The sequence below is a fragment of the Benincasa hispida genome, chromosome 7 (genome assembly GCF_027475165.1).
Source record: "Benincasa hispida cultivar pf3 chromosome 7, pf3_genome.v1.1, whole genome shotgun sequence".
NCBI lineage: Eukaryota > Viridiplantae > Streptophyta > Magnoliopsida > Cucurbitales > Cucurbitaceae > Benincasa > Benincasa hispida.
The window spans coordinates 36,588,685-36,600,901 of record NC_143484.1 but is presented as its reverse complement, the minus strand read 5'-3'; the positions used below and the strand labels follow the sequence as shown (position 1 = coordinate 36,600,901).

The following is a 12,217-nucleotide window of genomic DNA, read 5'->3' as shown; positions in this document are numbered from 1 at the left end:
AATATTGGACTATATTATTCTATTCGATATTTTCCTTTATTGATGCTCAACTTTTCTTTTCCATATGGGAATTTGATTCATTTCTTGGATTCAATCGTTAAAAGAGAATTATGCGAATCATTTAGGGTTGCCTCTTTTGTTAATCGAGCAAACCATTTTATATTTTATGGCCGAATTGTTCATCTTAGTGTTCTTGCTCTTTGCTCATTACATTCTGTTGTGCAAGTTCTTCATCCGTTGTGTGTACTGCCTTATGTGAATCGTTAAAAAATGTAAAGGTTATTCTGTCCTAGGGGGAGCCTAAGGCACAATTGAAGAGAAGGGATTCTCGGCCTCAATGGGAGCCTAAAACTCAACTTAGAGAAGGAATTCTCCATCTTAGAGGAGTCCTAAGATTCATTAGTGAAGGGAGTTCGCTGACTTGAAGGAAAGATAACAACATTGAGAGGAGTCCCACACACTGTCGGAAGCCGAAGTGTTCAACACTAATATTACCAAACTTAGGGGGAGCCTAAATACATTTGAGAAGGAGTCTCACATCTAGGGGGAGCCTAGGTGATCTGAGTTGAGCTCTACATGAGTTATTGTAATAGTTGTGTATTGCAGATAAGTATTGCGTTGTAAACTTTTTAACTCTTTAATATTAGTGGATCATCTTTCCGGGACACATTGCCTCCTAGACGTAGGTGGATTTCATCGAATTCGGTTACCAACTTCTATATCTTTTTAATTGCTTACTTGTTGTTGGTATTTTATTGTTACATTTTTTGTCAGTGTTTTCCTTTTAACATCTACGTATGTGTGATGAATCACCTCAAAACTTTTTCATAAACATTTGAATTGTTAGTCAAATTTCAAAAACAAAATACAAGTTTTAAAAAACTAACTTTTTGTTAGTCTTCAAACTTTATTTGAATTTTGATAACATTTGTAAATACTAGATAAAAAAAATGATCAATAGCAAAAAATAGTGTTTATAAGCTTAATTCTCAAACATCAATTAGTTATTGAATAGGGTCTTTGGAATTTTTTTTTTTTTAAAAAAAGTGTTTTCTAACCCAAAGTTTACCGGATTCAAAATTAACATTCAAAAACTCACACAAGAAACCTCAACTAGGAGATCAAACATTAATCTACCACTCCACGCATTGTGGAACTAAAAAAATATTTAAAATAATTTAAAACATACATTTCTATCCGAAGTTCAAAGATAAAGTAAGCACACATTTCAAAGACGATAAAAAAATTGAGTAACAGTATATATACTACTTAATGGAACTAAAAATCCAATTATGAGAACGAGACACAACACAGTTTTAATGTATTAAAAATACTTTACACCGTACACTTGTGTTAGCAATATTTGGTTTACACATTTGCAAACAAACGATACTCCTTGGCATCTAAAACGATTTGTCGAATGGAAGCAACACCCCCAATAAATGCCAAGACTGATGAAACTACCACAATCAAAGTGTTAAGCCAATAAAGATAGCCACGCTTTGAAGGCTTGAAAGTGGCATTGTAGAAAACCATTGGCATAATGAAATCAAGAGGAATGAATCCTAATGCTCCAATTAGTGCCATTAGATCCCCAAAGAATGGCAACATGGCTCCAATTATAGTGGCTATCACCACTGATAACGACCTTGATATCAACCTTGGCACTATGTTGCGTATTGAAAATTGATTTTTATTTGGGTCTGCAAATATCTTCTCAAGTACTTCATTTGTGGGTTGTAAGTAAGTCTACATAAATAAACATAGAAATGAGGAATAGACAAAATAAATAATAATAATAATATAAAACTCAAGAGAAAAAAATATTACTTAAACACAGTAATATATTTATCTTTTCAAATACCCTTCCCATCTCTAATCGAGGACCTTATTAAAATCTTTGGTTTGACTATTACCCCTCGTCAAATTGGAAATTCTTGATTTTTTTGCCAACCCTATTAATGAAGACAAAGCCTCTTGTCAATCAAATTCTCTATACAAATTTTTAAGGGAGTGTTTGAGACACCAATTTGGAATGAGTTGAGTGAACTATAAGAGCCCACTACTGTTTGGGGTATGTGTTAAGATAATAGGGTTAAGAGTTATTATAACCCCGTGTTACTCTAGTAACACTATTTACAATTCAGTGGTTAAAATAACCAACTCTCTCTTCCTCTAATATTTCCAATAACTCCATTTGCAAGTGAAAAAATTGACGATCAACTCCGACAATAACTCTGGTGGCCAACTCCAACGAAGATCACTTTCAATAACCACTTATGTGACTAACTCTGACATCCAACTCCATAAATCATTACAACGACTAGTTCATAATGTTTAATAGTTTTATTTTATAGTAATTTGACATTTTAATATAAATACGTTTAAGTGTATTAGCAAGCCAAACAAGCTTGTGTATATAAAAACACTTTTGAAAAAATGTAACAAAAAACATGAGTGTTTTTATTTCAAACCTCTTTTTTATGAAAAAGTATTTAAATGAAAATGACATTTTGAGAAACGTTCTTTCCTATTCAATACAAATGTCTCCTAATATATAATTTGTTTTATGGGTTTCATCAAAATGTTAATCCTCCAAGAAATCTATTTGTAAACCCTAAACCTATTTACTAGTTAATCATGTCTAAGTCTCCTTAATTACGTGTTTAATTACCCTACTATATGTTTAAATTCTCATAAACATGTGGTTACTATGTTTGTAATAGTTGAAATATTATGGAAATTATAATGAATATGTGTGTGAGGTAAAGATGAGGAAAATTTTTCTAAGTCTTGAAGCAGGTACTCTCGGGTAGTAAAGGGAAGCCAACACTTAGGCAAAATTTCAGAAGCTAAGGTAGGCTAGGTTGAAAGGGAAGTAGAAAGTTGCCTAAGTGCTATAAGTCGTGCTCTTGGGAAAGATAGGAACGCTAACAATTAGAGGGGAACCAGAAACATGGAAGTGAGAAATGCACGAGCGCCTTTAGGCTTAGGAACCTAAGGGTGGAAATTGACTAAGTCTAACAGAAAGGTATGCGTTGAGAACTATATGGATATTAGTAAAGACCTATGGTGGACAGTATGTGGACAATTGAGGCTGCCTAAGTGAATTCATGGTAGACAAGGAGTGTTAAGGCATGAGAAGTGAAGGGAGGTGTTTATGAGTAGCAGGCCTAAGCACGAGTGTTTAAGGGTAAAACCAGCGTATGCGTAATGATGCGTGAGCTAAGGAATGTGGCATTAGTCGGGGTATGCGTTGGCCGAGTAGAAAGGAAAAATAGAATGCAAATCTGGTCATTGATGAAAGACTTAAGCATTTAGTTTAATCTTCCGATTAATGGGTTAAGTGGTGTGCTTAGAGAACCTAAGGATGGATTAGTACACCAATCGCCACTTTAAGAAGCATTATGGGCATGCATCCATAATATAAAAAAGAGATTGAAGTTGAAGAGCTCAATTTAGACATTTTGAACGTGCAAATGGAAGAAAGTTGCCATCGATTTGAAGCTTGAGTTATAAGGAAGCTAATTCAAAGCTATTAGAAGAAGATTTCCATGAAATTGAGCTGGATGTCGAAGAATTTCTTCAAACGTTCAAGAATGTTATGTTACGCAGACGAGTGGTAAAGATTGGTGAATTCCAAGCTCAGGAAAGGGAATTAGAGGCTGGAATTCTAAGGTAAGGTAGTAAAGATGTCTAGGAACAAGTTCCTAGAAGGAAGTTTCATGAGATTATGTCTGAAATTTAAGTTATTTACGTTGAAATTGAAATATGGAATTTTGACTGAATGAACAAGCAGGCAGTTGCAAGCCACGCATAAACAAGCAGCTGATTAGCAGACACTAAGTGTAGGCAAGCGTTTGTCGCATAGGCGAAGCTAGCACGTCTTGACGCTCAGGAGTATCTAGAGCGAACTGCCACACACTAGTTAGTCGTAAGTGTGGTAATGTGTTAAATACCGATAAACTGAAGACGTGTCGAGTGGTAAGGGAACGGAATGATGCGTCGAACTAAGTTTAAGATTTAACATGCGCTACTTTGAATAATAAGTTAAGCTTGAAAGGAAGCTAAGGCATTAACCAAAGGCTTTTATCATTCTTACAGGACAGACGCGTTAGGGGAGGCTTACAATCCTTTAAGAAAGTAACCTAAAGGTTGTGAGTGACTAGCTTTCAAAATGTTTGTTAAGTGTTTTACTTATGAATTTCTAATGCATAGTTATCTTTGTCTTGATGTCCCAACGCATGCTTCTAGTAAGGGAATCAAAAGCATGTTGATAATTTAAAAGAGTTTGTTTTTACTTGTAACTTTCATACGTTTCACTTGATTTTATCCCATGACTTAGCATTTAGATGAGCTGTTTACTAATTCCCTTAAACATGATAAGTGTGGAGTTTATGATGTTCACATGTATGTTTAATATGTTAAACCTACTCCCAAGCATTGGTACCAAAGGTATGGCAAGGTACGCAGCTACATGACGATTCTTGCTACCAAAGGTATGGTAAGGTAAGGAGGATCCTACTCAATTCTATGTGCACGAAAGATCTATGCTATCGACGTTGATGAGATTGAGCAAAAGGGCTCTCTCTCAACTAAGGTTATTAGGAATGGAGCAAAAAGGCTCTTCTACATGATCAAGCAAAGGAGTATAGGAATTTTCGGGGAATGTTGATGAGCTTTAGTTCAGGGTTTTTCATGCTATGGTTTCACGTTTTCTAATTTTTATTTCCAAACCTTGGAATATGAATGTAAATGTTATATTATATACAATTTTATATCATGAATTATTGAAAGTATGTTTTTTTTTAAAAAAAAAGAAGTCACTCATTGGGCAATTTAAGCTCATCTTTTCCAATGTTTTCCTCCCCAGTAGTGGTTGACGTCCCGAGGCCTAGCAGTTCTACCAGTCAAACACTTCTCAGAAACTCCAGTAGCTCATCATGTCTTATTAAATTTGGATTCCATGCTCGTGTTATTAAAAGTCAGGGTAGAGTTTTATGGCTGTTGTAAATAAACTTATTAGATCCCTTAATAGTAATATATGTGAACAAGTGTTTTGTCGTATGTCTATAATGGTGGTTATATGTTATAAGATACAAACTATTTATCAGGTGCTAAGGGTGTCGGTTTATAGAAGTATGTTGGCAATAATTGTCATAGGAGGGTTAACAATTGTTGTCTTCACATCTCTTCTCGGATTAGGAGGATAATTCGGGAAGGGGTGTGACACTTTTACAATAATTTATACATTTTAATTCAATTCATAATGTAATAACTTATCTTAGTGTATGAGCTCCTCCCTTGAAAAACATCATTGTTCAACCCTTTGGGATCATTTATCTAAGTTGACAATATTTTTTAGTGTGTCATTGGGGTGGTTTTCTATTCTTGGCAACTTTCACTCCTACATATACGTTTTTGTGCAATATTATGAAGTTAGAGAATTATATGCTTTCCTCCACATATAATGTTTTCTTAATTAATTATATGAATTTTTAGTCTAATCTCACATGTTTTATGCATATTCAATAATATTGATATATCCAAAAAAAAAAAAAATGAACAAATGGATGAAAAATAGTGTAAAATAAAATCCAACCCATTTTTAAAATTTGGTGGAACAAATATTTTTAATTATATCTAGAAAATATGACATTTAAGGTACTAGTATTTGAAATGGTTGAATGTTGTATATGGTATTATAACCTATGCGATGTTGGGTACCTAAATGCAAGTTTTTTTTTTCTACACCACATAGAGTGAAACGATACCATCTTTATAAATGGTGTGGAAGAGAGAATGTAACCACTACTCCATGCGATTTTTTTATCATGAAGCATTTTTTTGCAAAGAATGTGATGGAAAGGGCATTCAGGTTGTTGAAGGGAAGATGGGTCATTCATCGAGGCAAATCAAACTACCCACTACAAATCTAATGTTAGACCATCACAACATGTTGCATGATTCACCATCTTAAAACTAGGGAGATGAGTGACATTAAACTACCAAGGATTTGGATGAGATGAACTTAAATTATACTACCAAGGATTTGGATGAGATGAACTTAAATTATACTACCAAGAGGGGGATGAGATTCGAATTGTAACCTAATCTCATGTTTTTTTTTTTGGGTACACCAATATTGGTACATCCCAAAATGACCAAATAGATGGATAATAACGTAACTTAAAATCCAATACTTTTTTTATTTATAAATTGGTAGAACAAATGCTTGTATTTATATTTACAAAGAATAATAGTAGAAAAAAAACTCAAATATAGAATAAAATCTGCACTCTAGATATAGATTATTATGATCAAGACAAAAAAAACAACACTCCAAATACAAATTATTATAGTAAACAGACTATTATAACCACATAGACTATAATAACTAACTCAGTGCTTTAATGAATAAAACAGTAGATACATAGAAAAATATGTTTAATCCTTATACTATTTTTATTTGTGCTTGTTTGGATGTTAATCCTTATAAATGATTGGATAGGTCCTTGAACTTAATAAAAAAAAAAGTCCAATATAATCTTGTATTTTCAAATTTTCATTTAATATGCAAGGATTAAAATACATTTTCAATATGTTGATATATCTACTATATATCTTTCAGATCAATATTGAGAATTAATTGACACCTGTTGTAAATATTCATAATGCATAATACATGTATATACATACACATATAAGGTTTATGACTATAACTTAGATTGGAACTAAAGACAATTCAATAAATAATTATTTTAAATTTTAAAAAATTTTATTTACAATATCAATACCGATGTTTTATTGATATATCCAAAAAAACTTTAATTTTTCGACATTGATATCGATATTGACAATTTTACCCTTGTTAATATATTCTTGACCTACTCAACATTTTAAAAAATTCACAATCTCCTACTAGACACAAAATTGAAAATAGTTTTATGGAAAATTTTCAAAGCCTTGTTAATGAACTTACTAGATACGAAATGAAAAGTTTATAGACTTATTAGATTTTTTTCCCTTCTTAAGTTCAATGTTCTACTAAGACGATACGTATTAAATATTCTACTGAATTCCAATCTTAGACAGAAACTTAAAAGTTGATGAACCGAATAAATTGAAATGTAACAAAAAAAATGGAAAAGAGAGGAATTGAAAGGATGAGATCTTACGCCGGCAACAGCAGAGACTTGCAAGAGGCAAAAGGCATTGGTGATGATGAGAAGCCAAGAGGGGAGAAGATTGTTAGACATGAAATTAGAAAGAACGGTTCCCATGGCCTCCTTTCCAAAAGTCCAATACCCTGAAATTCCAACGCTCAAAAAGGTGGCTGCTATTACTGCATAACAAAGGCATAGCCCTTTGAACATCTTCCCCTTCACTGGAGCTACTAATGTTGCCTGCATAAATAATTTATCATTCAAAATCAAAAAAGTCACATTTGGATGTATTTGGTATAACTTAAAATTGTAATTTATACCTGTATTTCAGGAAGCATTCCACAAGCGTAGGTAGTTGCAATGACTGAAATGCCATTGAAGGCATTAAATAACTGGCTAACGGGTGACCCTTCAACAGAGTAGTCTCTTGGAGGTGCATTTTTGGAATAACCTGTCATGAGAAGGCTTTAAAGGTAATTTCACAAAACGAAGAAAATTAGTGCGAAATTACACATGTACCCTTCTTTACCTAATTTCAAAGAAGCCGCCGTTACACAAGCACTATAAGCCAGGGAGAGAGTGAGAGAGATAAGGTTGATATGTCTCATAGAATGGAAAGATGGAATTTGTGCTAAAATTAGCATTAATGCTCCAAATATTATTATAAATTCATATAGTTGCATCCTCCCTTCTGGATTACACAACACATATATATACTGCAAAAAAAAAAACAAAAAAAAAAACCCTATTTTAATAATTTCATTCAAACTTTTAAGAAAAAAACCCTATTTTAATAATTTCATTCAAACTTTTAAGAATTGCATAACGATGTTTCCAGTAATGATCTATTTGTAAGGATTTTTTAAACACTTAAAAAGTCGTTCTAAACCGACCCAACAAACCTATATTAGTTTAATCTTCTAAGTAATGATTCTCATATTTGGAAAAAAAAATGAAATTGAGTCATAGAACTTGAATTTTTATAATTTATTTTTTTGGCTAACCAGTTTTGGGAATGTGCCAAATAAAAAATTTATAATATTAGTATCTTAATTAAAAAAAAAAAAAAAAAAAAAGAAAGAAATATGAATTGCATAAAAAGTCAAATTGGTAATTTAAGAGGGAGAAAAGTCTGACCTTGAGATTTTGACCACCAATAAGAATTCCAGCAACAACAGAACCATAGCACACTCCAAATTGAATTGGGCCCACATAGAAGATGGCCCATTTCGGTCCTGCCATTCCAACAATAATTTAATGGATTGATAGTTCAATAATTGTGTGGTGACGTAACGAAAATTAATTATATTTTATTTACTGAATTATGTTCGAACCGACACTTTGTTGCAACTTAATTTGAAAACCTTTTTATTTTAATAAAAATGAAGACATACTAACGTGATGTTATTTTCTGTATTTTTTTCCAAATAAAAAAAGTTCGTAGTACTTTCCCTAAAAAGAATAATAATAAATAAATAAATACTAATTTCTTTTGTTCATTTTATATTCCATAATTTCAGAACCCTCGATTTTCATCATATACCATCAAAAAGTGACCATTTTTATTTTTTATTTTTTAAAATTCAACACAGCTTTTCAACATCATTGAAACTCTTTACAAATTTATAGCTACATTTAAAAAGTGCATATATAAATTATATACAAAATCAAAAATTTAAACATCTATTAAAAATATAATTAGATTTCCAAAGACTAGACATATAAAGTCAAAAAATTCAAAGACTAAATTTATAATTTAATTTTTTAAATTATTTTTTCTTATCTAAAACATGGGGTATCGATTTTTTATAGCCATAAAACTAAATGTTAAATTATCCTTATGTTTTAGGGTTTTTGGTACCATTAGTTTTTTTAATCATTATTTTTTAAAACAAAAAGAAGAAATGTGAAACTTTAAATCTCCAACTTGAACGAATGCATGTTATTATTTACTATTGAGTTATACTCACTTTGACAACTTCTTAAAATTATTTCACACGTAAAGTTAATAAAAATGAAAAGACGACATACCGAGAATATACGTAGCCATATCTCGAAACCTAAGTAGACGAGAACCACGGATAGCATGATGTTCTAAAACGAGAGATAAGAGATTATAGGCATAGAAAGTGACGAAACCACCAAAAAGAAGGCATATAGATCCACCAACCCAACCAAGTAGTCTAAACGCAAAAGGAAGGCTTAGCAGTGATGGAGCCACTATAGATGTTGTCAAGTGATACCCACAATGCCACCATGATCCTATTATTCATTATCACCAAACAAATATGTTCATTAAAAATATGAGGAAAAAAAAAACTCAAATACACAGTTAATCAATAAAAATTATCATGTAACAATATTTTTAAATGATTTATTTTTAAAAAAATAGTAGGTAAAGAAAAGAGAATTAATAACTACTTATACAAAAATAGAAATCAAACGAATTATTTGATTTGTAAGTTTAGTGGATTGGATAAGTCTATGATTGTTAATATGAGTTTCTTGGTATTATATCATTTAATACTTCACCGCATTTATGAGCTTAAAATAGTTAAACGATGAAAATCAATATTAATTGGTCAAGGAAACAATATTATAGGAATTTGAATGAGTGAGAGAAGACAAATTTAATATTATATCATCTAACAATATATAAAATAAGCAAACACAAACCACGGGATTTAAGCACAAAGAGAGCTCCGGCATCGAGTTCCACCGTGGACTGGACGGGAGCGCGGCCGCTCTCTTTGTCTGCCGCCGCTTCATCGCCGGAGAGAGAAGCCAAAGTTCCCATTTTTTTTCTCTGTATCTGTTTTTTTTAGATAGTCTTAAAGTGTGTGGATCTGTAAATATAAGTAGTTGGTAGCAGCTACTCCTACTCCCAACAAAACAGTCCCACTCATCATCTTCTTAATAATGCCACGATGTGGAAAAATATGCCACAAAATTATTTGGAAACGTTGATTTTTTTTTCTTTTTCTATGTTCTAAAATTCATTTCAATTTAATAAGATTGTAGATGAGGAATAAAATTCTTAGTCGTGAGACTTATAGTATAAGAAGTCAATGAATAGTGAAATGATACTTTTAATCGTAGAGTTCACGAACGCTTTTGTCCAAACAAGAAGTATAGTTTAACAACTCACTACTCCAACTCGTATTCCTTTTAAAGCTGAACAAGCCCTAAGGTCAAAGTTTGGAAATAATTTCATTTGTAAGTTTATGTTTTTTTTTAAAAAAAAAAAAATTAAGCTTGTTTCCTTCTAATTTTTAATTCTGATTTGAATTCTTAGCTAAATATTAAAAATAAAAACAAGTTTTTTAAAATTATTTTTTAGTTTTCAAAATTTGGCTTGACTTTTTTGAAATATCAATAGAAGAAGATAAGTAACGAAATATTTGAAATAGTAATATTTATAAACTTAATTTTCAAAAACCAAAAAAATGAAAAACTAAGACTACGTTTGGTAATCATTTGATTTTTTGTTTTTGAAAATTAAATCTATTTCACTTACATATTTTACCATGATTTGCATCTTTCTTAAGTACGAATTCTTAGTTAAGTTCTAAAAGCAAAAACAACTGTCTGAAAGTATTTTTTTTTTTTTAGTTCTCAAAATTTGGCTTGTTTTTAAAATTATTGGTGAAAAGTAGTTAACAAAGTAAGAAATTTAGATATGGAAGTAGTATCCATAGGCTTAATTTTCAAAAACAAAAATAAAAAATGAAATAATTACCAAACGGGGCCGAAGATCCCGTTTCGTTTTTTAAAATTAAGTTTATTTTCTCCTCATTTCTTACAATGGTTTGCATATTTCTTAAATAAAATGGTTGAATTCTTAGTCAAATTTCAAAAATAAAAATAATTTTTTAAAAGCTACTTTTTTTTTAAAATTTTCAAAATTTAACTTGATTTTTTAAACCATTAGTAAAAACTAGATAACAAATGAAGAAATTTGGAGGTGGATGCTTAATTTTCAAAAACCAAAAACTAAGTTTTACTCACAAATTTTGATTTTGCTTCATTCACCCATCCCCTTCTTTGCATTACAATGGATGAGCTTAAATAAATCAATCTTATTTATCTCCATGCCCTCTTCTTTCTACATGTTATAACCAAAGTTAAGATTGAGAAGTAGTTTGCATTATTCAAAAATGAGTTACATACCTTTTTTCGCTTATGGCGTAGAAATGTCGCAGTCCCACCTCTATGAGTGAAGGGAAGAGCAACGCGAGCCTTAGTATTTGCTTCATAAATATGCTTAAAATCTTCCCTTTCCCATCGTTCACAAACAAATCTAATTTGAATCTTGTGCCACTCGTTTGTCACGGTGTTTTGTGCTTCAGCTGGAAAGTTGTACTGTTTATAAGTTTTGCGTAGTGAACAACGAAAATCTCTATGCAATACACTCTTCTCGTGCTCAAGATAATCTTATACCACAGGTTCATCCAAGTCTAAAATGAAGCAATTCTAACATTAAAGGACAAAACAAGTTAATTTTTATTTGAGCTAAAATAAACATTCTATTTCTTGAAAACTACACTTCAGTACTTACCAAAAGTCTTTCTACTATCTTCCTTTTCACCTCTTTAGAGATATCTGACCAATGTTCGCATTCAAGAGGTACTATTCCACGTACCATGATCCCAATTTGAGAGTTCAGGACAAGTTCTTACAAATGAGTTTTCTATCTTCAACTTCAATTTTAATGGGAATGCGGTCATTTTCTTAGACATATTTCTCAAGTCCAACCCCTTTAGCCGCTCCTCAGACCCTTGTTTTTGTACTAGAACCTGCATGAGAAATATCAAATATTAATACATCTAATGTTATAAGAAACTAGAAGATTTATTCATAGACATGAAGACATACACTGAGTACTTGAATTTATCAAGGTGGACCTAACTTCTTACTTGCCAGTAGCATCTTCTATACTATTGTTTATTTTTGTTGGGCATTTGAGGTAGACCTACTTCGATTTTCTGGTCCAAAACTTCTTGACGACATCCTACAACATAACTAGAATGATTGAAATCAAACTCTTAAGT

At 31.5% G+C, this 12,217-nt stretch overlaps 1 protein-coding gene across 3 annotated transcripts; it reads right to left on the bottom strand.

The window, feature by feature from the left end:
- Positions 1-1,246: 1,246 nt before the first annotated feature.
- Positions 1,247-10,310, bottom strand: LOC120080865 (GABA transporter 1-like). Of its 3 annotated transcripts, none has more exons than XM_090315682.1 (8): positions 9,843-10,189; positions 9,337-9,428; positions 9,198-9,260; positions 8,304-8,401; positions 7,696-7,882; positions 7,487-7,617; positions 7,179-7,406; positions 1,247-1,749 (listed from the first exon to the last, which is right to left on the bottom strand). In XM_090315682.1, exons 3-8 carry the CDS (start codon positions 9,214-9,216, stop codon positions 1,369-1,371), a joined length of 1,044 nt encoding a protein of 347 aa, XP_090171808.1. In that variant the 5' UTR covers positions 9,217-9,260; positions 9,337-9,428; positions 9,843-10,189; the 3' UTR covers positions 1,247-1,368. The 3 variants fall into 3 exon arrangements, with proteins under 3 accessions (XP_090171808.1, XP_038891454.1, XP_038891453.1); XM_039035526.2 differs by having other exon boundaries at positions 9,342-9,428; positions 9,843-10,047; XM_039035525.2 differs by having other exon boundaries at positions 9,198-9,428; positions 9,843-10,310.
- Between the last annotated feature and the right edge of the window lie 1,907 nt (positions 10,311-12,217).